The sequence below is a fragment of the Phascolarctos cinereus genome, unplaced genomic scaffold (assembly GCF_003287225.1).
Source record: "Phascolarctos cinereus isolate Bilbo 61053 unplaced genomic scaffold, phaCin_HiC Scaffold_4;HRSCAF=312, whole genome shotgun sequence".
NCBI classification, from domain to species: domain Eukaryota; kingdom Metazoa; phylum Chordata; class Mammalia; order Diprotodontia; family Phascolarctidae; genus Phascolarctos; species Phascolarctos cinereus.
Genome location: NW_027555847.1, coordinates 654,938,025 through 654,962,788, shown reverse-complemented (window position 1 = coordinate 654,962,788; position 24,764 = coordinate 654,938,025). Strand labels below are relative to the sequence as shown.

The window sequence follows — 24,764 nt, the reverse complement described above, 5'->3', positions numbered from 1 at the left end:
AGATAATATATGAAAAGTACTTAGATCCGACCAAGCATGAGATACATGTGAATGATGATTATGAGTTGTAACGGTTATAATAATAATTTAAGAGTGATCACACACCAAGGACAGTCGTCACTAAACCTCTCTTTGGCCCCAAAGTTGCCTTGTATCTTTCTATATTTAAAATAATAAAAATGTTGCAGCTCACACTCATATAATGCTTTAAGGTTTATACAACACTTTCCCCTGAAATCCAAGATCTATTACTAGATTAGCTGCAGACCAATGACCCTGTAAGCCACAGCAACTCAAAGACTATCTTTGAAGTAACAAAGGACTTGCAATTTGCATCAGTGAACTAACCCATCTTGTTATTTTTCCCGTAGGTGCTTATGTATCTTCTCCCACCCCCAGGAGAACATAAGTTCCTTGAGAGCAGGAAAGTTTTCTTTCTTTGTATCTATCTCCCGAAGCTTAATAGTAGATGTTTAATAAAGGCCTGGTGATTAACTATCAAAATGACAGATCCTTAAATCCTGCCTCAGAGTTCTCCACAACAATCTTTGAAGGAAGACTGTGCTACATATTACTGTCACCATTTGAGAGGTAGCCTAACCAAGTGGGTAGAGCACTAAGCTTGAAGACAGAAAGATCAGGGTTCAAATCCTGACTCTGATACAGTAGCTATGTGACTCTTGACAACATCTTGAACAGATGTATAGGACTATAAAGTTTGCAAAGTGCTTTATATAATTTATCTCATTTAATCCTCACAATAACTGGGGTGGGGGAGGTGCTGTTATCTCCATTTTACAGATGAGGAAACTGAGAGGTTAAATGACTTGCCCAGGGTCAAAAAACTAGTGAGCATTTGAGATGAGATTTGAACTCACATCTTCCTGACTACAAATACGATGCTCTATCCACTACAGCAAGCTGCCTCTCAGGTCAGTTAATTTCTATGTTAGGGATATGGAAGAGGACAGGGAAATATACATATTCTATAGGTGCCTCCAGCTGGTCTGGGGTTTCCACTCCTCCAATACTGCATCCTCTGGCTCAAAGAACATAACGTATAAAAGTCCGGGTATATAAGCAAGGAGATGCAGCAACACCTCCTCAGAGGCCCCAAAGTTATCTCATTCCTTTCTGTGTTTATTAGCTCATATTTATAAAATGCCCTTCCCTGAAATCAGACTCATCACTAGAATTCCCCAGGACTTAGTAAGTCATAGGCAGAAGGAGTTCCCACCCCTAGGAGTCCCCTTCACTGACACCACAGACCCTTGAGTATTTCAGCAGAGCAGAGGAGCAGATGCTTAAAGAGCAGTTACTGAGCAAGGTAGGGATCCCAGATTCCATCCCAGGTCCCTTGAATCCAAGCCCAGCATTTTTTTGACTAGGTCAAGTTGCTTCTAAAGACCCTGAGCCCAAGTTTACATTTATAGAACCCCACCCCACCCCAATTCTGAGCTGATGGCTTCCATATCAGGGGTCCAGAGGTATCAACATGGGGCCTACCCCCAAACCATGGTCCCCCAGGACAATCACAGGGCAGCCCTGGATGTGCATGTCCCTGGGCACTGTCTCACTCCTCCTTTGGAAGATAGCAATAAAAGATGAGGCTAAGCTTAAGGTATTAAGGAGCGAGGCTAGGGAAGGGGGTGCCAACACAGAAGGAAAAGAAGACCAAAAATTGGCCAGGCGAGGATGCAGGGCCCAGCAAGCAGAGGAGCCGCTGGGTTCCTTGGGCCCCTCTGAGGAAAGGCAGCCTCTCACCTCCAGTGACTGGTAAATGCTCTTGGATCGGTTCTTGTCGGCCTCCTTGGCGGGAAGCTCGGTCTCCTTAAATTTGAGGAACTGACACCAGAGGATCTGTAAAGAGATGTGGACATGAGGAGGCTCCCCAACGTCCAGCCACCTGAGAAAGGGCGTGTAGCTCTCAAAGTAGGGGCTGCCTAAGGGATCTCTAAGGTTCCTTCCCAGCTCTGAGCCTGTAATCCTGCGGTCAATTAAGCTGATACTCTGAGCCCTTCCAATGGGGCAGGCCTATATGCTGTCACTAGAGAGCATTGGTCAGGGTCGGGGCTGGGCCCGGGCCCAGGGCAGGGTCTTGGAAGGGTACCCCAGGGTGAATGATATTGCTGGGAGAACAGCCTCGCAGTAAGCACTAGGCTCAGGGGATGTGGATTCCCTCTCAGGAGACAATATCACCCCCACTTCCCAAGGCAGCCCACTCCACTATTAGGAACTTCTTCCTTACTCGAAGACTAACTCTGTCTCTTTGCCACTTTCATCCACTACTCTCAAATCTGCCCTCTAGAGTCATGCCAAGCAAGTCTATTCTCTCTTCCATGTGACAGCCCTTCACACACTCAAAGATGGCTGCCACGTTCTTTCTAAATCTCCTCTTCTCCAGTCTACACTTCCTCCAAATAATCTGTACGTGGCATGATCTCATGGCCCTTCACCAACCTGGCTGCCAGGGAATGAAGGAGGAGGAGCTGGGAATGGTTTTAAGTGTTTGTCCAATGGACCTGAGAGGCCGGGTACTCAACAGAAACCCAAACACCAGAGTCCAATGTCGGAACCTTGAGGGAGGCTACAGAGCCTGAAAAGTCCCAAGAGGAAACAGGAGGCCAGGGATGGACCTGCCCTGATCCCACTTCCTAAATTAGAACTCAGCACCCGTGGAAGTGGGAGAGGCGGTCTTAACAGTAGCAGTAGCAACAGACTCACCCTTCACCAGCGCCCATCAAGATAACTCTCTAGTTAGTGTACACACAGCACTTGCGATGTGCCAGTCACTGTGCTAAAAACTTTTAAATTATTATTTCATTTGATCCTCATGATAATTCTGTGAGGTAGATGCTATTATCATCCCCATTTTACAGATGAGGAAACTGAAGTAAACAGAGTGAAGTGACTTCCCCAGGGTCACACTATCTGAACCCCGATTTGAATTTGGGGCTTCCCAACTCCAGGACCAGCGGCCTGTCCACCGTGTCCCTCTGGTGGGGCTGGGCAAAGGCAGGGTAGAGCAAAGTACCATGGTAGGTTCTTGGCCCTAACACTAACCACTCTCTACCCTGCAAAAACCTGTTCCTTTTTCTTCCTGGACCCTATACTTCCTTCCTTCATGTACCTGTTTGTTTTTCCTATTTCAATGTTTCCTTGGTCTCTTCTACCCCAGCACAGCCTGGCCTGGAGAGGAGGCAGAAGCAGCAGCAGGCCTAGGCCTGTCAGAGAGCGGATACCTCTGGAAGAAGCCTGAAGGGCAGGCTCCCGGGAGGAGCCCTGGGACACAGGGGAAGCTGCCCACCTCTGTCTCCTCGTAGCTGGTGGCAAACTTGCGCTCCTCAAAGGCAATGATATGCTGACGGATCCACTGTAGCAGCAACATGACCAGCTCCCGGTACTCCTGCCAGCGAAGCTGCAGCTCCTGTCCCAGGAGGCAGATCTTACAGACAGAAAGGCCTGGCCCAGGTGTCCACAGGGAGGAGGGCGAGACCCCGGAACCTTGCCCCCCACTCGGGTTAGCTCCCTCCCTACCCTCATCACTTACATTGGCCTTCACACCATCTTGCACATCAGGTACCCGGGGCATGGCATCATACAGGGACGACACGTAGGTGATGATGGACTTTTCATCTGGCTGAGGGACGTCCACATCTGCCAGGGAAGAGATGAGGTTGGGAACTTAAAGGGGTGTAGGCCCACCTCAGGAAAGAATAGGGAGCAAGCAGACCTGGGGCAGCCCACCTTAAAGGGACCACGTACCCTCAGGGTCCAGCAGCCGGGTGACCCCCAGCTCTCGCTCAGCCACATTGAACGCCTGGTCCAGATTCTCCAGGTTGCTCTGCTGGTAGACTTTGTTCATGTCGATGAGCATGGGCCTGTAGGAGGAAAGGAGGGATGGGACTGGGTTCAGAGGCCACAACACACAGGGAGCCTCAGTCCCCTCACTGGGGTGGCTAGGTGGTCTGGGGTCCCTTAGGGAGTCCCCACTCTAAGACTGCCTGGACTCTCACTCCCTACCCAAGCAAATGAAGGAGAGAAGAGGTGGTGGGGGAAGGAACAGAAGAAGTGGGAGACAGGGAGGAAATGAGAGAAGAGGGGGAGGGGAGGAGGTGGGAGAAGAGGAAGACGAAAAGAAAGGAAGGAAATAATGGCACCGAAAGGGAAGAGGGGGAGGGATAAAGGGCAGAAGAAAAGGAGCTGGGAAGGGGCCCAAGGAGGGGGAGGAGAAAGGGTAGGGGGGAGAGAAGCCCAGGGTGCCTACAGCTCTCGGCAGTGCAGAGTGGAATGTACAGAATACACTTCACCACTCAGGTAACTCTCTCCTCCATCCTGGAGGCCACTGAGCGGCAGCCGGTCCTGGGTTCCAGACGGGCGGCCATCCTCACACAACATCAGCACCCGTTCTTCCCTGCCACCGGCGGGCCGGGGCCCCTTCCTCCAGGCCCCCTTCTTCTGCTTCCCCTTCACCAGAGCACTCATGTCCCCTCTCTGCCTATGGGTGTCTCTCGTCCCCTGCCCCTCTCCCAGGACAGCAGCTCTGGTCCCCGTGCCCGAGCAGTCCCAAGGCACCACTTGACTAGTTGACTAGCCTCACTCTGGCTCTGGGAGCGGGGCAGCTGGTTAGCTCCTCCTGCTTGGCTCAAGTTTAAGGCAGGGGTTGGAAAGAGGCAGAGAGAAGCCTGCCCAAACCCTGCACAGACTCGCGCTCCCTTCCCTGGTCCCTCCCTCCCATCCAAGAGAAGCCATACAGCAGTCATAGCCCGCAGCAGCCTGCTCCCACCCTACCCCACCCCACCCATCCCACCACCAGCCTGGCAGCAGGTAGGATCTGTCCCTCCCCTCAGGGGTTCCTCCACTGCAGGGCCGGGCCTGGTCCAGCCTGCCCAGTCAGGGACAGGCAGCATAAGACGCCACAACCTGTCTACAGTTTTGTTGACTCTGCAATAAAGGAGTCTCAGGTAGCCCACCCAGCCACGCACCGCACGTGAGAAGCAATAAGAGCGGCAGCCACATGTCTCCACCCCCTCCCTATAGTGTGGTCTGTGTCTGTTCTAGCAAGGGAGCGAGGCCTATCATCTGAGGAGCCTGAGCTAGAAAACTGGGGAGACCCCCTTCCTGACTCACCAGGTTCTTATAACAACAATAGCTAGGCATTTTTATAGCACTTTAAGGTTTGCAAAGAAACTCACACTTGTTATCTCATTTAATCCTTTACCTCCATTTTACAGAAGAGGAAACTGGGGCACAAAAAGATTGACTTGTCCAGAGTCACACAACTATTAAGTGTCTCAGGCAGGATTTGAACTCATGTCTTGTTGATTCCAACACTCAGTCCTCCGAATACAGGGAGACAATAGGTAGGCTGTTAAGATGTACAGATGGATTGGGGTACAGGGTATGGGGTCAGCCACTCCCCTGATCCCTCTCCTGGTCAGGTTTTAAGGAGAGAATCAACCCCATGGGTACCTCTGAGGGCCCTGGCAATTCCAAACCTTATTTATGGAGCAGAGCCAAGGCTGGGGGTGTATCTTGGTAGGAAATGAAGGGGCCTGCCCTATGTCATGGAAATCCAGAGCCCTCCAAAGCAGGGGACATGTGCTGAGACTCCCTAGGGAATGGTAATTAGCAGGGCGGGCCAGGTATGGGTAGCCACCAGGCTAGGTGTCCCAACACGCTCCCTCCAAAGGGAATGCTGAGCCTGGGGCCAAGGCTGGGGCCAGACGCCAACATATATGACAAGGCAGAGGGGATAAAAAAGAGAAGAAAAGGAAGGAGGGACCCATGGGAGGAGACAGATAGTGTGGTGTAGGAAAAAGGGCACTGGTTTTAGAGTCAAGGTTCTGAGTTCAGAATGGGCCTCTGTCACTTAACCAGCTGGGTGACCTTAGGCGACTTAACCAACCTCAGTATCCTCCATTAGATGAGAGGGGAGAGGTTGGACTGGGGGGGGGGGGTGCTTTAAGGCCCAAGCTCTACCTCTATGATCCCGAGGAAACGTGAGACTCAAGAACTGGGCTGCTACAGGTCTCCAGAAGGCCAGGGCCTCCCCACAGTTTGACCAGGAGCAGCCTCCAGGCCAAAAGCCAGTGCCTGGGCCCTTAAGGGTAACAGTACAATGATAAGAGTAATTGTCAGGGCAGGCACTTAGCACAGTACTTGGCCCATAGGAAGAGCTTCATAAATGTTTATTGATCAATTATTGATCAAGAGCCAAGGAAAAAACCAACTTTCCTCTCTCCCACCTCCGCACCCCTGGAAAAGGCTGCCCTGCTGCTTGCAGGCTGGTCACAAAACTGTAGAAACAGGTTTTAGATCTGGAAGGGGTCTCTGAGGTCATCCCCTCATTTTACGAATGAGGAATCTGAGTCTCAGAGAGATTAAGTAGCTTCTCCTAAGTATCTGAGGCAGGAATCAAACCCAGATCTTCTTGACTCTTAGAGCACCAGGCCCAGAGTCAGGAAGAGCCGACTTCAAATCTGGCCTCGGACACTTACTAGCTGTGTGAGCCTGGGCTAGTCATTTAATTCGTGTTTGCCTCACTTTCCTCATCCGTCAAATGGGGATCATAATAACACCTACCTCCCAGATGAGGGTCAAATGAGGTAACAATTTTAAAACTGCTATTAAATGTCAGCTATTATTACTATTCTGAGTGGCTCCAATGCCTTTAACCTAGCATTCAAGGCCCTCTGAATTCTGAATTCTGAATCAATCTCTCCAACCTCATGTGTTTTCTGCTCCAGCCATGCTGAGTAACTCTCCCAAGGCCCCTCAGTGTCTGTTATCTAGGCATCATTTAACTTTCTGCAGGAGTGTGTCCTGTCTGTCCCTCTAGATTGTGAGTCCTTCGGAACCAAGGGCTGGGTCTCACACCTCCATGTAGTCTTCCATGCAGCTCCAGCACCTGGTACATGGTCCTCCCCTATTGGGGACCCTAGGAGGACTCAAGAGGTGGGTGAGATTGCCCAGGGTCTGCCCTGCCCTTACTTGTGCCGGTGAATGATGGCATTGAAGAGGCGCCCATCCCGCCAGCTAGCAGTGAAGTTGTCACAGTGCAGGCCCTGGTAGCCTTCCACCATCCGCTGGGACCACAGCAGCAGCTTCTCCTTGGCAGTCATATCTTCGGACTGGCCGCTCACCTGGATGTCTGAGATCTGAAAGGAGGGAGCGTGAAGGAGAGGTGTGAGGCCCTGGTAAGAAGCTGCTGGGCCCAGCCCTAAGGCGGTCCCCAGTAGGAAGCAAATGAGGGGTGAGCATACCTCAGCCCAGAAGAGAGAAGACAGACCTTCCCCTAACCCAGGCCCATTTAGGGCACAGGAACAGAAAGTCACCCAACACAAACTCCTCATGTTGGACTGAGCATAGCTCTTCCTCTCAGCGCAAACTTTAGCAGCCCTGGCCATCCTATCTATCCCTGCCCTCCCCTCCCCTCCCCACAGGGTCAAGACCAAGGGTCAGCTACTGAAATTCAAGCCTTAAAAGTGAGCTGGGCAGCCCTGAGCAGAGCCACACCCTATAGCAGGACCTCTAAGCCACAGGCTACCCCCTCCTCCTTCCCAAACATGAGGAGACAAGAGGCTGGGCACTGGACTGGCAGGCCACGATGGCACTGCCTATTCATGAGTGACTCTAAGCTCATAAAGAAGAGAGGTGGCAAAGGGCATCATCTTAGGGTTAGACAGCTCTTCCAAGCCTGCTGAGGCAGAGGAAGGGGCCAGAAAAGGGCAGTGCCTTTAGGGAATGGAGAGCCTCCCTGGGTGGGCACTAAGAGCACTCCCTCTCTCCCTGAACCCTGTCCAGGCAACTCTGTCCATATGTATCTATCTCTTACTCTAAAATCTGCCTGCTCATCGCTCCATCTGGCTAGTGACCTCCCTTTTGGAATGTCCGTCTATAAATGTGTGCACGCATGTCTGGGAACTCAGCTCTAGTGCCTATGCCATAATGGCCACAATAGTGTAGCTATTCCTCGTGGGTGCCCGGGGGCCCCTTTCTTCTGTCTGTCTGTCTGTCTCTCGTTGACTCAGGCCACTGTGCCAACCAGACTCCACCCCATACAGGAATCAGATGCGTTTCCTGTGCTTTTGGTAGTGGTTGGCACCAGATAGCAATGAGTCAGCCCAACCTCTGAGCCTTCACTTCTCCAAAGCATTTCCCCTCCGGGGGTGGCAGCTGTTTTCCCTCTCTGAGCACATTCCTGGATGGATAGGCACAGCCATTCATAGGAAAGGCCAGAGGGTACTGCCCAAGAACATGGATGTTGAGGGAGGAAGGCTCCCACCCCAGCCCCTGGAGCACAGAGACACAAGGTACTCTGAATACCCTGAGAACAGTCACACTTAAGACAGTGAGACCTCCACAAAGCTTAGCTCTTCCTGGCTCCACTCCCCACTGGGATGGGCTAGTCTCCAAATTCCAGGGCAGAATCATGTGTTGTTCCCATTCCCTGCAGCCTTAGTCGACTCCATGCCTAGACAGATGGAAGGCTCTCTGAGACCAGGGACCACTGTACTTCTGTCTCTATATCCCCAGAACCTAGTTCAGTGCCTAGCACAAGGTAGGCGCTTAAAAAATACTTGTGTTGCCTGACACTCCAGGGAGGAGGGCACCTCCTATGCTCTTTGCCTCATACAGTCTAGCATTTCCCAGTTGTTCCGTGTGGGTCTAGTATCTCTCCGACTAGAATGTAAGCCCCTTGAAGGCAGGAGCAGTGTGATTCTTCTTTATGTTCACCACAGCACAAAGCACATAGTCCATGCTCAAGAAAGACTTACTAATTCTTGAACTGCTTAACAGGAAGCCTCCTTCATTCCCTCGGAGCCATCATCCCCTGCTATATTCCCCCTACTACACATAAGAAAGCCCCTAGGGCTGTGTATATTTCTAGGCATCACTTGACATGGTCTGTCATTTTCTAATAGTCCTCTAGATCTTTCTTCTTGATGTCTAGCTTCCAGTGTCCCCAATGCCTTCAATTCCAAAGAGAGCCTCCTTTCACACACCAGAACCCTAGAGCTAAAAGGGATCTCAGAGGGCCATCTAGTTCTCAACTCCCTTATTTCACAGATGAAGAAACTGAAGTCAAGGAATGATTTGCCAAGGTTAAACAGCTAGAGATGGGGTTTGAATTCACATATTCTGACTCCAAAGTCAGGGTTCTTTTCCACTATATCACACTGCTTGCCTCTCCAAGGCAGGTTTTGTAAGGCTAGCTACACTATCAGGTTTTCTAGCTCCCTTTAGTATGACAAGAGTTCAAGGCCTTCTCCCCTCCCCCAAGACCCCACATCCTCCTGCTCCCTCAGCTGCCCAGGCAGCTTCATCCTTGTACATCAGCAAAAGCAGGGTTCAGAGAAGGCAGCATCCTGACCTGGAAATGTAAGATGATGGTCCATATCAAACCCAGGGTGAGCTTGGGGTTGCCATCAGCAATATCATCATTCCTGATGTTCACCAGTTTCACCTGCAACCAAATTTCCAGATGTGTCACTTACAATCCCAGACCCAGCTCTGGACCCTGACCAAGCCAAGTATTCAGAGGGGCTAGGCACCTGTGGATTCTCAGGCCAGAAAGTCTACTGGTCAGGGTGAGGCCCCTGAATGATCAGGGAACAGAGGCTAGGAGTTGGATTCCAGGAATACTTAGAAAGAAAAGGCCTTTTGGTCTGAGTTAGACCCCATGGATGATCAGGATCACACTTCAGAGTGTGGCTTCATCTACAACTACATTTCCATACTCCTCAGGAGTCCTAGGATCCCAGAACTGGGCATGAGGCTCCTAACCAGGAAATGCCAAGTATTAAAAGGAGCCAAGGCCCTGGAGATGTTCAGAACAGAGGGATTCTAGGTCTAGCCCCAAAATACTCAGGGCAGATAGTGTGTCTCACCTGTCGATGTCTGAGGTAGTCCAGGGCAATTTGGACATTCTGCAGCTTATGGAAGCGCATTCTCCCTTTCTCCCGTGGCTAAGGGGAAAGAAAGAAGAAAAGCAAGCTAGATCAAAATTTCTCCTGTGGGTGGTAAGGGACCAGGACCTCTTTGGCCCTAAGATCTCTTGCAGTTTCTTTTCCTTTTTTTCTACACATACACACACACACACACACACACACACACACACACACACACACACACACACTCTCTCTCTCTCTCTCTCTCTCTCTCTCTCTCTCTCTCTCTCTCTCTCTTCCAAAGGTTCCTCCACTCCCATCCCCTGGGGATGCTCAGAACAGGCAGCTCACACACTGACCCTTCCCCTACCCCACTCCCACTCCCACCTCTTAGCTTCTACATGCAGCCTGGCCTGGCTGGGACCACAGCTCACTTGAACTAGAGGTGGGTGTGCCCACTAGACACTCCTCACAGAAGCTGCCCTGCTCTAAGCAAGGCTCAGGGGGCCCCCCCATGCTAGAGCTCAGGGCTGGTTATACTCAAATACAATCAGCTGAACTCAGCTGCCGCAGTGTTCCCACTGCCCACAGAACTAAAGCAGGTACTTCAGGACTATGTGCCCCCTAGGCCCTTAGTTCTCTGTAGGCAGCTGCCCTGCCCTCCCTTCATTCTTCATCAAGTGGGGTAGGTTGGGGAGAGGGGAGAGGAGGGGGAAAGGAAGAAGGTTCTGGGGAAGGAGAAGGAACACAGAGGGAAGCCGCCTCATAACATAAGATGGGGGAACAGGAAGGACCTAACTACCCTGGAGCCACCTTTACTCCTTTAGAGGATAGGACAGGAGTCCAGGCTCTGCCTAGTCAAGGGAAAGGCACAGAGTTTCCCCGGGAAATCCTGCTGCTTGTGTTGGTCTTAGGCTGAGGGAAGGAAGGGGTTTGTAAGGAAACAATAGCAAGGAAACCCTAGTCTGGCTGAATAGCCCCTCCTCCAATCCCCCAAAGACAACTGGACTTGGCTTCCTTCTCAGCAACAGGGACTAGAGTAGGACCCATGACCCAAGGTCCCAGGGCCCTTCTCTCCCACCAATAGGCCCTGATGGCTAAGGTCTCTAACAAATACCTACAAGCTCAACCCCCATTATGGAAATACAGTCCTTTCTGGAATGGGGCCCTGAAACCCTGCTAGGTAGAGGCCTAGGAGCCAGCCTGGGCTCCAGGAGAGTTAGGAGGCCAGGGCCTCTGGTGGGAGCTTGGTATCTAATCCTTTCCTGTGGTGTTCACCATTACCACGTGGGAGCCGTGTCTCCTCAAACAGACTACATGGGAGTTCCCTGAGGGGCAGGGCCTTCCAACTCTCCTCTTCATCTCCACCCCTCCCCCTCGCTTCTCCAGGGGAACAGGGATGGCCACACTTCAAGTGCTCAGTAAGGATACTGAACAGCACCGAGGAGTTCTAGGAACCTTTCCCCTTCCTCCCATCCCTGTCCCCCCCCATCTCACCCCAGGCTGCTATCCATAGTAATGTACCCAATCCCAGAACCCTGGACACTCAGAAGACATTCTTGCCTCTACCCGAGCAAGAACCCCCTTTACCACCTCCCTGATAGTCTTTTAACCTCTGCTTGAAGACCACTGGTGATGGGTACCTCACTACCTATTAAAGCAATCCATTCCACTTTTGGATAGCTCTAATTATTAGTAAGATTTTTCTCATATCAAAGTGAAATCCATAACTCTACCTACTGCATCTAGTCCTGCGCCCTCTGGAACCTAAGGCAAGTGAAAGGGGAACCCAAGACCCCAGTGTCCCTGTATACACGTCATCCAGCTGCATGCACACACAACCTATCAAGGCCACACACCCATGCCAGCTGTTAGTTAGCAGAGGTAGTAGCAGAGCTATGATTGGCTGCCTGGGGCATGATGTCATTTATAGACAATCTTCTTCAGCTGCTCTCCCGCAAAAATCCCGCATACATCCCCCCCTGGGGGGTCAGGGCTGACATCATGGCCGCAGCAGCCAATGGCAGAGCCACATGTCCTGGGACATGTCACACTCGGGCCGCCCCGCCGAGGGCAAACAGGACAGAATCACTCACCAGGCGCAAGTTCCTGATTACGTCACGTTCCCTCGGCTGCCCGGCCGGAGCAGGGCAGGCAGTAGGCAAAGGGTAAAGGGCAGAGGTCAGGGGTCAGAGTCCAAAGCCGCAGAGAAGTCAAAGCAGAGTGTACAATGAGGTTAATATGTTAGGGCCTGGCTAGGTCAGCCCAGGCAGCAGGGCCAGGGTTCCCAGCCCTAAGGGGAAGGAGAGGGAGAGGGGAAAGAAGAGCAGGCAAGTAACTTAGAGGACCCATGAGGACAACTCACAGGTCAAAGGAGGGCTGTAGGACTCCATAGCATGTCAAGGGGCCAGGCCAAAGGTTGTTGAACAGTAGGTCCTGGCAGGGCAGGACAAAGGTCTGGGACCACCACAGGATAGACAAGCAAGTGGGATGGACCCCAGCTCTGGTGAGGAGACCCTTAAGGTCATGACTGTACTGAGGACCCAGAAGCAGGGCAGACCAGAACAGCCTTAGTCCTGAAGGCAAGCAGGACATAGATACCTGGCTGGGGCTAGCCCTGGGTAGAAGGGAGGGAAGCAAGATCCCAGAATCTTTCTGGGACAGCCAGGGCCAGAGGGGAGCCCTGGCTCCCAGTGACCGCCAGGAACACCTTCCTGGAACAGGGAAGGAAGAACACAATGGGACAAGGGAAAGCTGGCTGGGAGGCTCAGGAGTGAGGGCTAGGGAGGATGAGCTGGGCCACAGGGAGGGGTCCCAAAAGGAAAAGCAGTCACCCAGGGGAAAGCAAGCAAGCGAAGCTGGCAGCCCCCAAGGCCCAGGGGTCACATACCAGGCTATCCCCTGAAAGCACTTCCAGGAGGGAGATGAGGTTGTGGCCATCTCGGAGGTCTTCATATAGGTCACTGATGTGTCGCTGCGCCTAAGGGAAGAAGTCTGACGGTCAGCCAGGTGTGCTGTGTGTGACTGGCGGCAGAGGGGTGGCAAGCACCCATATGTCCAAGCAACTGAAGAACCCAAGGCAATAGGGTTCTCGAGCCAAGGACAGAAGGGGGAGGGCCCTGAGGCTGAAGACCATTGAACCATAAAACCCCTCCTTCCCCTCCCCAGGGCAGGCTGGGCTGTGGAGAATGGGCTGGCACAGCGCTCATCATGTGGGTAGGACGAGAGGTCCTGCCAAACAGGGGGAGAGAGGGAAAGAGCAGGGAAAGTATAAGGTAGGATGCCAACCCCCGCCACCCCCAAGGCAGCAAGTCAACTACCTACCTCTGCTCTCCAGTGCTACAAGGAACCAACCAGGAGGGAGGGAAGAAGGAGAGAGACAGTGGACAGGAACAGAGAGAAAGAAAGGGAAAGAGCAGGAACAATGGGAGGAAGGAAGACAGAAAAGAGCAATATTTCAGAGAGATGAAGGAAAACGAACAGACTTGCAAGATGCAGGGAATGGCCATGAACGGCCCAGAAGATGCCTGGCAAGGTCAGTAGAGTAGCTCAGGATTGAGCCGGCCTAGGGCTGCAGGCTCCCTAACCCCGTCCCCACCCCTCTGGTTGGCTCCTGGGGCTTCTGCTTCTCTCCTCCTCCCCGGCTCGGCCGAGCGGCTAGAGGTCAGGGAGCCACCCAGAACCCTAGCCCACTCTCGCCCCTCCATACCTTGATGAGATGCTTGTTGACCCACTTGGTGAAGGTTTTCTTCTGCACCCGGTCCCGCTCATCTGGTCGGAGAGAAAGGTCAAGATTATTCTGAGGCTGGGGAGGACAGAAGGAATGATCAGTCTAGCCAGAGAGATAGCCCTGAGACAGTATGAGTCACTCACACTCTGACTGAGGGAATCACAGGAAGTGGGTAATCCAGGGAAGGGGTGTTGAGGACAGGGGAACCCCAACAGGCCATCTGAGCAGAAGAAGCTGCTCCCATCTATTCCACTGCCCAACAGGGGCCAAGAATGACAACTAACAGTAGCAGCGCCCATCTTTCTCACCCTTTATGGCTAAAAGAGACTTTCATATACAATTGATGCTTATAAAACCCTGAGAGATAGATAAAGCTTCACCATTCCCATTTTACAGATGAAGAAATTGAAACTCGGCAAGGTAAAGTGATTTGTCCAAAGTTGTACAGCTCTTAAACAGTGGTGAACCCATTTGCTGGGACCAGGGCCAATGGCAGTGCCTCAATAATGTAGCAATACTCTAGCTTCTAAAGAATCTAATCCCATAAACTATAACCAGGAGAAACTCTTGGGCACAAAAATTCCCAGGGATGTCCCCTTGTGAAGGCCTCTCCTATACTCCCTCCATCTCTTGGAAAGCCAGGTTGCAGCCTAGGCCTCCTCATCCCCCTTTAAAAGACCAGACCTAGTGGGTCAGGAGGAGGAGCAGGTTTGGGCCCAGAGCCAGACCCAGCTCTAAGGGGGCTATGGATGGAGTAGACAGAGAAGAGAGAAATGAGGATCAAACTGTACAGCCCTCCCAGGTCTCCCAAACCCAGGCAGGTCAGGCAGGTGATCTCCCAGGAAACGGAAACCAGGCGCCTCCTGCTCAATTCCCCCATTGTCTCTCCTCCCCAGGACGGGAAGGCTCCCACCCGTCCAGCCCTGGGCTGGCAGCCGCACCCCAGAGCCCACGGAGCATGTCCTGGCCCGTCCCCCACCCCCACAACAAGCCAGGCTTAGGATGGCCCCTCCCAGCTAGGCTTCCCCTTGATGCCATGCCTGGTGCCCAGCCTTGGGCCCTTCCATGCTCTGAGTATAGCCTGGGTCTAGGAAGGAGCCTTCCTGACAGGCTGGAGCACCTGAGCTGACTAGGCTAGCACCTTTGGCCTCTCTGGGCTTTAGCTTTACTCCCCCCCCCAAAAAAAACAACAAAAGGAATCACTGTTCCCCCACCCCACCCCACACAAACACACCCAGCACCTGAGACAGGACAATCAGACACCACACATCAGACTGCCAGCTCCCTCACTCTGGGTAGTAAGAGAAGAAAGAAGGGGGAGGAGGTGAAGGTCCAGGTTCCAGCAGGGAAGAGGGGCTAAGCCAGGCCTGCAGCAGGGCAGGGGGGAGGAGTCCAATTACAGAGAGTGAGGACCTCCCCTTTTCCCCACCCACATTCCCCAGTGAGGAACCCACCCATAAGCTTTTACTCCTTCTCCCTTCTATCTTATTCCCACCACAACAGGCATATACACACACTGCCTCGGATAATAGCAGGGGTCAGTGAAGAAAGGCTCCAAAGAGTCCCAAATCGGCTTAGTGAGGAGGGTAGAGCCAGGCCCCAAAGCTCGGCCCCTCCTGGGAGAGATGGAAGAGGGGCGGGCGGCACAGGAGGGAGGGCCTGGTGCCTTCCCCTAGTGAAATCAACAGTGTCCACCTTCACTTGCCTAAGCCAGGAAACACCTCCCCCCAACTATCCATGTCAGGCTTCCCCCAGCCCTGCTGGCCCCATCTCCCTATACCAGGCCCTCTGGTGGCCCACCTGCCCTGTTATGAAGTGCTGGCCTCAGGCCAAGTAGGTTCTTAGGATCCCCTTCCCCCATACACACACACCTGGCCAAGGTAAGAGAGGCAAACATTCCCACCACTTCTACTGAACCCTGGAGCTCTCTAGTGGTTCTGTCCCATGCTTCCTCTGAGCCTACTCCAAATGGGCAGCCCAGGGCCTTCAGCCAGCCACTGACCACAACTCAGCAGCTTTACCCCTTGCCTGCTCAGCCCCAACGGGCCCCCCTGCTCCACTGAATCTACAAGTCTCCCATCTCTCCAGAGCGCCAGTACCCTGCATTGGCCAGGCACACCACAGTGAGTGGCCCAGCTCTCCGCACACCCCCCTAGAGTCTCCTTAGTTTCAGAGCCCCCAGATGTTTTAGGAAGCTCACCACCAGAGCATCGTAACCATTTCTAGCCTCCCAGACAGCTCCCCAAAGCCAAGTGGTCCCCTAGAAGCAGATCTCACCTGGGACAGCCCCAAAGTTCGGCTCCCTTTCCCGCCTCCCTCCCTCTACCTGCTGCCAGCCAGCCAGCCAGCCAGCCAGCCCCAGTCTCTCAGGGACGGGGGAGTCAGTCTCACTACCTTTCTTGCCCTCTGAAGCCCTAAGGACAGCCAGGTAGAGGTTGTCCTCAGAATTGGTTCTCTTCTGTACAGGGTTCTGGGGCTCCTGGCTCTTCAGTCTCTGCCGCGACATGGTCCCCTTGCCCAGGGGAGCCGAGGGGAGGCAAGCTCTGGATGGGACGCCTGGCCTGGCCTGGATCTGGAGGGCTCCCACCCGACCGACCCACCGGGATCCCACTGACGAAGGGAGGAAGGAGGCCGGCAGTGGGCCCTGGGCTGGGCTACGAAGCAACAGCAGGCACTTCCTCTGCCTACCCTAACACTCTAAAGTACAGAAGTTAGTGTGGCCACTCCCCAGGCTCCAGCTACACTCCCAGAGCTGCTGCTGCTGCTGCTGCTGCTGCAGCTACCACCAGCGGGGCTGCTGGCCCTGCTGCTGCCTGCTCCTCCTCTTTCTCCCTAGTCTGGCCCAGCCCCCTGCCTCCCTCCCACCCAGAGGTATGGGGCTGCTCCCAGGACTAGGTGTGCCCGGGGCTGGGCCTGACTGGGTTGGGCGGGGTGGGGCGGGGCAGGCCCCGAAGAGGCGGGAACTCCTTTCTCTGGATCTGCACATTTGCTAGCCAGAAACAGGAAACCACCATATAGTTTCCTAACCACCACCACAGCCCAGGCGAGGCAAGCCAAGCCAAGCCACAGCACGGGAGGGCAGGCAGGCAGAGATGGCAAGCATTAACCATTTCCTCTCCTGTCCAAAGCCCAGCCACCAGTGTCCAGGGATGAGGGGAGGTCCCATGGTCCTGCAAGCTGGGTCTAGGGGAGAAGGGGGGACCCCCACCACACACTCCTCCTTCCTGGCAGCCATCTGACCTGCAAGACCCTTCCTATTTATTGAACTGGACCACAGAAGCCCCAAGACCAGGACGGTCCTCTCTCCTTCAGTAGGGCCAGAGTTCACCAGGGAGGGGCAGCCCCAAACTAGACAAGGACCAGAATAGCCAGGCACAGCCTCTGGCTTTGGAACTGGTCCCATTTCTATGCCTCCTTGGGGCCCCCAAACACATCGTTCAAGCTCCAAAGTCTATAACCAATTCTACCACCTCTCATTACTCGATACTAAAATTTGATAATGTCTAAGTACAGGGTGAGTAAATGCTTACAGAGTAAATGCTTAGGAACAGCACCACAATGAGTCACAGGGAAGCCTGGCGGTCTATAGGTCCTACTCCAGGTCTGAATTCAGCCCCAACAGTTATTTCAGAACTGAAAGTCCCTAAAAAGCAAAGCTCTGTGAGGATATGGAAAAGGCACTGAGGGAGGCGGTGAGGGTTAATGGACCAAACACTGGTGTAGGGAGTCAGGAAAGTCCTGGGTGCAAATTCCATCTTTGACACTAAGCAAATCACCTAATTCTCTAAGCCTCAATTGCCTCATCTGCAAAACAGAGGTGATTATAATCTCAACCACCTCACAGAGCTGTTTTGAGGGAAAAATTCAGCAAAATGGTTTTGTAAGACTTAAATGGCTGGATAAATAGGAGTTGATTTATTATTATTCCTTCACAGCTGGCTAAGTTGTTACAATAGCATCCTCACTAGTTGCTCTTCATCAGACTGGGCCTGTAATTCCTTTCACCAAGGCCATATCATCTCTTTAAAGAAGTTACATCTCTGCCTGAATGCTATCCCTGCTCAGCAGTGCCCTACAGGTAAAGCCTACAGAATTATGTCCAAATTGTTCAGACTAGCCTTCAAGGTCCTGTCTCCATTTGGTCCCCTCCTACCTAAGCAGTCTTATCTCTTACTGTTCTTTAACTGAGATCCCCAACTCCAGCCAGGCCTAGATCCTCATATACAACTAGGCCAGGAGCTGTCCAAGGGCACCAAAATTAGGTCCTCTTGCTCTGTCTCTATCAGAGCCAGGCTTTTTTACAAAGCAGTTGCTCTGTAAAACCTGCCTGGCTGAATTTTTATTTGACAGGGACAGAAAATCAATACAAAACCCTACATTCCACCCTGCCTCCATTTCAGGTCCTGTTATCTTACAGAAGGCAAAGTCAGTTCTCAGCTCCTATCCCTTCTTCAAACCTCCCTCCCCATTATTTAACGAATTCTTTTTGTTCTACTAAAAGTGGCTGTCCCTCCCTACTCTAAGAATCCCTTCTCTGGAGTGCTGGACCTGAATTCAAGAAAACTCAAGGTCAAAATCTGGCCTCAGACACTTATCATTAATGTGACCTTGGGCAAGTCTCTTAACCTCTGCCTCAGTTTCTTTATCTGTAAAATGAGGGTCATAAGAGGACCTACCTCCCAGGGCGGTTGTGAGGATAAAATGTCTGTAAAAATATCTGTAAATATCTGTAAAATATCTGTGCTGCTCTTGGAGGAAGAAGCTACCAAAGTGAAAGGTGAATGGGCCAGCCCAGACTTCTGTGTCCAGCAGAGTCAGGAAAACCTTAACCTTTGAAAAACCTAATCTTTAAAAACCTTAAAACTACTGTTGTTGTTGTTGTTGTTACTGTTACTAATACTACCTGCAGACACTCAGGTTTCTTCTGATTCCTCTCCCCAATTCTTGCCGTCTACCTTTCTGGCCACTGTCTCTGCCCATCTCTAGTTCCACAGTTAGAAATCCAGATGGCCCCTGCTCTCAGCTCTGTCCCTTTCTCTCCATGGCATCTGTCTATGCTAGGTGACCCTATCCCCTTTCAACTCAACCTCAAAGTGCCTACTATATGCAAGTCATTGTACTTGGTGCTGGTGAAGAAAGAAAAAAAGGAAGAAAGGAAGGAAGAAAGAAAGAAAGAGAGAGAGAGAGAGAGAGAGAGAGAGAGAGAGAAAGAAAGAAAGAAAGAAAGAAAGAAAGAAAAAGAAAGAAAGAAAGAGAAAGAAAGAAAGAAAGAAAGAAAGAAAGAAAGAAAGAAAGAAAAGAAAAAGAAAATTAAACAATCCCTGGTCTCAGGAAGTTTATATTCTTCTGGGAAAGTTGTAACATGCACAGAGGGGTAAGGTTTGGAGACAGAGCTGGATAGAACCTCAGAGATCTCCATCTAGTCCAAAGGTTCCCCAATTTATTTGGCCTACTGCCCACTTTTCAAAAAAAAAATTACTCAGCACCCCTCTGGAAATCTACTTCCTTTAACCATTTAACTTTCTTTAAAATCTGCACCATTTCAAATTACTATGCCCCCACCCCACCCCCACTGTTCCAGCTCCCCCCAGGGGCAGAATGGCCCACTCAGGGAACCTATGACCTAGTTCAACCACCTCATTTTACAGATGAACAAACTAAGGGCCAGGAAGGGCAACTTGCCCAAGGCACCTGTGCAGTGATACCACCTAAGGTCAGCCAAATGCCCCAGACCTTCCTGGATTCTCCAATGCACACATGTGGGGAACAGAACTTAAAGGCAGAAAATGCCTCTCTCTCAGATGGCAAGCACCTAAGTCCCAGCCCTCAGTCACTGGTCAGAATTCCCAGCCCAGGGCCTACAGAGGGGGACGTGGAAGGTTAACTTTCATGATCCCTGGGGCAACAGGGAAGTAAACTGGGCGACCCTCTTCTGGGACTCAGCTCCAGACGACATGAAAAACCCCAAGAAAAGACCAAGGCTAGGTCTCTCTCCCCACTTCAGGGCAGGACTTCTATTTCATTCAGCTCTATGAATGTATTTGTGTCTGTGGTCCTTTGCCCTAGCTCTGCCTGGGTTCAAAGACCTTTCCCCTTTCTACCCAGATGAGCTGCAGAAGCCCGTGCTACACAGCCATATGGTGAGTCATATAGCACCTGGGGAGACACCCATTCCTCCGTTCTCCATCCCCTCCACACACCCCAGGTAGCATCTGGAGGCTGGGGATGAGGTGGCCCTAGGGCACTTCCCTCTTTTCCTCCCCAACTGATTTCTGGACCCAAATACACAGGGTTCAGATGTCTGCCTTGAGTCAGTCCCTCCAGCAGAATGCTTCATACTGCTCCCTTCTCTACCCATTGAGCTGCCAGGCCCTGCCACCACAGAGAGTGTCAGAGGCTAAAGGCGAGAAGAGACAGGGGGAGAAAGTGTGGCTTGGGGGAGGGCAGTGGTGACTCACAGAAAGCTTCCCTATGAAGAAGCAGAATCAGATTCAGAGGGGCCCAGGAGAAGGGGTAGAGATGAGCCAGCCAGGGCAGAGTGCCAGTGAGTCAGAGCCCAGTGGGGAGGGGGGAGGAGGGGCAAGAGCTATATACAGAGAGGAGGGGGTCGTGGGGAAGTACCAGTGAGTCAGTAGGGAAGGAAGCCGCACCTGTGAGCTAAGAGGAGGGGCTGGAGGGGCTGTGTTTGCTTTTTGGGTGGGGCTTTTCCAGATAACAGGCCATAACAGAGCAAAAGGACAAAGGCATAGGGATGGAAGCCCTGCCGAGGCTCCTGCCAGCCTCCAACCTGGGCAGGGACAATTTGTGCTGACCAGGACTCCAGACAGCAGAGGCCTCAAGAGAGAGCTGGCAACCCAGTGCTGGGCTAGGGAAGGGCAAGGGCAAAATAGGCAGGGGAAGAGGGAAAGATGCAATCTCCAGGGGGAGAGTGGGTGCTTGGGGAATCCTGGCTGCAGCTTCAAGGCCTGAAACCCCAAGCAAGCCAGCTTTGGCATCCAGGAGTATAGTAAATACAGCCTCTGCTCTACCCCCAACCCCCAAGCCCTACATGGAGCCAGCCACAGAAAAGAATGCAGCCGCCTCAGAACCACAAGTATTTTCCATTCCCTGGCACATCTGGAGTGATGAGATCCAGCTGTGGGGCTGCATGATGCACCCGTGTGTCACCAGACCCAGAAATAGATTCATTTCCATCCCACCCCTGCTAAAGCTCCAGAGACTCAAGCCCAGGACTCTCCTCCACTCCCCCAAAACAAGGAGGGGGCCAGAAAGCTACCCCCCCAGTCATGACCATAGAGCTAATCCCCCAATCGTGACCTTTTCAGGACTGGCCGGTCGGCATCTCCCAGATCTGGAACTGGAAGGAGCCTGAGAAGTCATGGATTCCAAACTAACCACCCCCACCCCCCACCCCTCATTTTACAAATGAGAAAAATGAGTTCCTGAGAGAAGAGACTTTCCCAAAGTCACAACAAGTAATAAGCATCAGAGGTAGGATTTTAACCCAGGTCCTCTGATTCCACAGCCCAGGGCCACTGTACCAAACTGCCTCTGAGTAGAACCTGATCTCTGGATGAGGCTTGGTTCCAGCTATTACGAGGATCAACCAGAGGGGGGCACCAGAGCCCCACAGGTGACAGCAGGTGACATCAGATGAGTCCAAAGCCCTAAGGAGGCATAGGACAGAGAAGGAAAGAAGGGATGGGGAAAAGGCATCCTGTCTTTAAAGCAGAAGCTAGAAAGGAAGGCAGATGAGAGGCAGATAGGGGATAAGGGGAGGAGGATGTCACGGACAGGGAAACAGAGGCATGAGATGAGACTGGATGACTTTCACATTCTGCCATTCCATCAGGAACCTGAAGAGGAAGATGGGAAGGGAGAAGGAGCAGGAGAGAAAGCCAGGATGAAGAGCCCCTGGACCATCTTGGCCGGCTCTCAGACTGGGCAGTCACCTGTTAGAGGGCAGGCTAAACCAGGCCAGTGATGCAAGGCATGAACTCTGGAACATCAGGGACTTCATCAGAGCAGGAAGCCCCTTTCCCATGCCTTCCACCATCCTCACGCCCTGCTTGGGAACAAGAGATCACGTTCCACAAAAACCAGCCCCATCCCTCCACAGAAGCAGCCATCAGATACAGACAAGGCGGGGTCAGAGTCCCTCTACAGCATCACCCCTCTTTCTCCATTCCCTACCTTTCTTCCCTTGCTCTTCCCAAGCTGCTTTGCAAATATTATTTGCTCTCTGATACAGTCTCTAAGTTATGCCTGCCCCATTCTCAGGGGCCTCTTGAGCCATCCTTAGCAGAGTGGTACAATAATGTACTTATTAAAAATCCAGTTCACACGGGGAGCTACAGACAGGAGACACTATCTCCACCAGTGCAGATGTGCAATCTTCAGAGCTTCTTGGAGCACTGAAAAGTTAAATGGCTTATCCCAGGTCACACAGCTAGCACGTGTCTGAGGCCCAGCTCGACTCAGCTACTCCTGATCTTCTAACTCCAGGGATTCAGCTCCTATGCCATGCTGTGATGCCTCTCTGCAAACGCTCTTATTTAGGGGAATAAGGAGCTGTGATTTCCTCAGAGTAGGGAATTCCTTCCACCAGCCAAACTGCAACCTATCCATTTGGGATTTAGTAAATCTAAGCTCTGGGGAGTTAACAGAGGCACAGAGAGGTTTCATAATTTGCCCAGGAGCACACAGTTGCTACAAGAAGCTGGATCTAAATCCAAGTCTTCCTGACCCCAAACCCCATTAAACCTCGATGTTTGCTCATGTACTGGTCAAAAAACAAAGGCTTACCTGACTATACCCTTTGTCTGCCTCAACGGCTCCACAATACAACTTCAAGACCTTTCACCACCACCTCTCCTCAAACACCATTCAAGGCCCAACTCAAATTTTCCCTCCTTAATCAGCTTCTCAGACCAATGCCACCCCAGCAAGGATTGATCTTTCTCTCCTCAGAACCCCTCCCAGGCACTGCCATTACCTAGTACTCAAATTACTGATATGTCTCCTAATACGCTGGAGATGGTAAGTCCCTACCAAGCAAAGATGGCACCACTCATTTAGTATCACCCCACCTCCCACATGATCTGGTCTAGTTTTGGGTACTCAGGAATCTTTATTAAATTTTTTTTAAATCCAACAAACTACGGGTTCCCCTCTTTCTTTCTTTCTTCCCTATTCTTCCTAGCCAAAAGGGAGAGGGGGCCCCACAAATCAGAATACAAATTGATCTTTGCCTTTACATCCCAGGAAAGAATTGAGCCTGCCCTCTGCTCCTCACAGGAAAGGGCTGGGAATGAATTAGGTGGACTTTCAGCTAGTTCTTTGGTCAGGAGAGAAGCTTACGCTGTAACCTGGAAATCCTAGCCTTAAGAACATTATTTCGTTTTAATGTAATTTCCCCTTTAATTACTTACTAAAGTTTCTAAATTCCTCCAATGTGTTTCCAATGACCTAAAGGAAAAAAAAGTCCCAACACCCGGTCCAGCACGTTTAGGCTGTGTGCTACGTGGGGAAGACAGACTTTGAGATCACAGAGTCCCGGAGTTGGAGAGAAACTTGGAGGCCCTCAGATCCAACCCTTGAATGAGCGGAATTCACTCTACAGTATCCCTGACAATGGAAAGTCGTCACACAGACCTTACTAGAAGACCTCCAGCCGGGTGTGTTTGGGATAGGGGGCAATGCCTCCCTAGGCTGCCTACCCCATTTCCAGAGAGCTCTCTTATTGTTACAAAGATTCTCTTTAAGTTGAGCCCAAATTAATCTTTTCATTAAGAAAACTCTTAGAATTTAGAGTTGTAAGGTTCTTACTGTCATGTTGCTAGAGGGCCTCATTTTATGCTTCCAAATGCCCTGCCTCCTACCTCTCATATACCCTCACCACAAAGAGTTGTGTCCTCAGTTGGGAGAGCCTGAAACTCCGAGTTAGAAAGGTCAGAGTTCAAATCCTGCCCCCAACACTTACTAGCTGGGTGGCTCTGAGCAAGTTGTTTAAATCTCTTTCTCTCAGCCTCAGTTTCCTTATCTGCAAAATAAAGGAGTCCGACTCCATGGTTTCTAAGGTTGCTTCCAGCTCTAAACCTACGATCCTATGAAGGATCAAACCCTTCGGATGAAGAGGCTTCTCATTCAACTGAAGACACTATTTCCAAACCTAAAAGGGCATTTCTTCACCAAGAAGCCATCCCAGGTACCAGAACTTGAATGAGCTCCCATTCCCTTCCCCCATTCTACATTTTCTGATTTATCCTAGGACCCATCTACAGAAAAGGCCTAGAGAAAGAAGAGCACCCCCATGCTCTAGAAAGAAACACCCCAGGAAGCAAGCTGTATGTAATAGAGATTTCACAGTTTCACACTCTCTTTCTGTTCTCTTTTGTATATGGAAATGTTCTCTCTCCTTTTCGGCATTTGTTAAATTTGGAATTTTAAAATTTTTTTTTAAATTTAAAAAGAAGAATATATGTATATGTATTCTTATTTGTTGTGCTGGTGATGGTAACAACTCTCTCTCTCTCTCTCTCTCTCTCTCTCTCTCTCTCTCTATATATATATATATATATATATATATATATATATATACACACACATACATACATATATATAATAAACTATTAAAAAGGAAGAAATGCCCAAGGAGGTAAAGCAGATAAGCTATAAGACTATTTTGGTGTAGTATGAGACATACATTTTTAGACACCCACAACATGTTGATTTGTTTTGTTTGACTGTACTTTTTTGTTACTAAGGAGGATTGGGGGTCGATATAGGAGGGAGTTACAGGAAAGTGACTGAGAAAGAAAAGCGCCTCAATAAAACTTTTAAAAGACTATTGTCTAGCAGATCCGCCCTCTCACAGACTCCCCGACCCTTGGGGATATCAGGCTCTTTGTGGGGGCTGCCCCCAGTCCCTTCCCTGGCCCCTGGGGTACCTAGATTCTCCCAGCTCTCCCGAAGTCAAAGAAAAAAAAAACCTTCTCTTGAAATAACTAAGCTATGTTCGGGTTAAAGAATATGACTTCACTAAATAATTAAAGAAAGACCTAACAAAACACAAATGAGGCACAAAGCTCAGATGGTTGAGTTTAAAAAGTATAGAGTTGGGAGTCTGCATAACAGGATGA

The 24,764-nt window shown here is 51.2% G+C and overlaps 1 protein-coding gene across 1 annotated transcript in view; it reads right to left on the bottom strand.

The window, feature by feature from the left end:
- Positions 1 to 24,764, bottom strand: part of PLEC (plectin) — an 85,138-nt gene that overhangs the window by 38,495 nt on the left and 21,879 nt on the right. Inside the window, 9 exon segments of the mRNA XM_020995350.2 lie at positions 1,765 to 1,860; positions 3,308 to 3,427; positions 3,551 to 3,657; positions 3,766 to 3,881; positions 6,994 to 7,160; positions 9,377 to 9,469; positions 9,894 to 9,971; positions 12,784 to 12,873; positions 13,603 to 13,664. Of these exon segments, the coding sequence (XP_020851009.1) occupies positions 1,765 to 1,860; positions 3,308 to 3,427; positions 3,551 to 3,657; positions 3,766 to 3,881; positions 6,994 to 7,160; positions 9,377 to 9,469; positions 9,894 to 9,971; positions 12,784 to 12,873; positions 13,603 to 13,664 (929 nt within the window).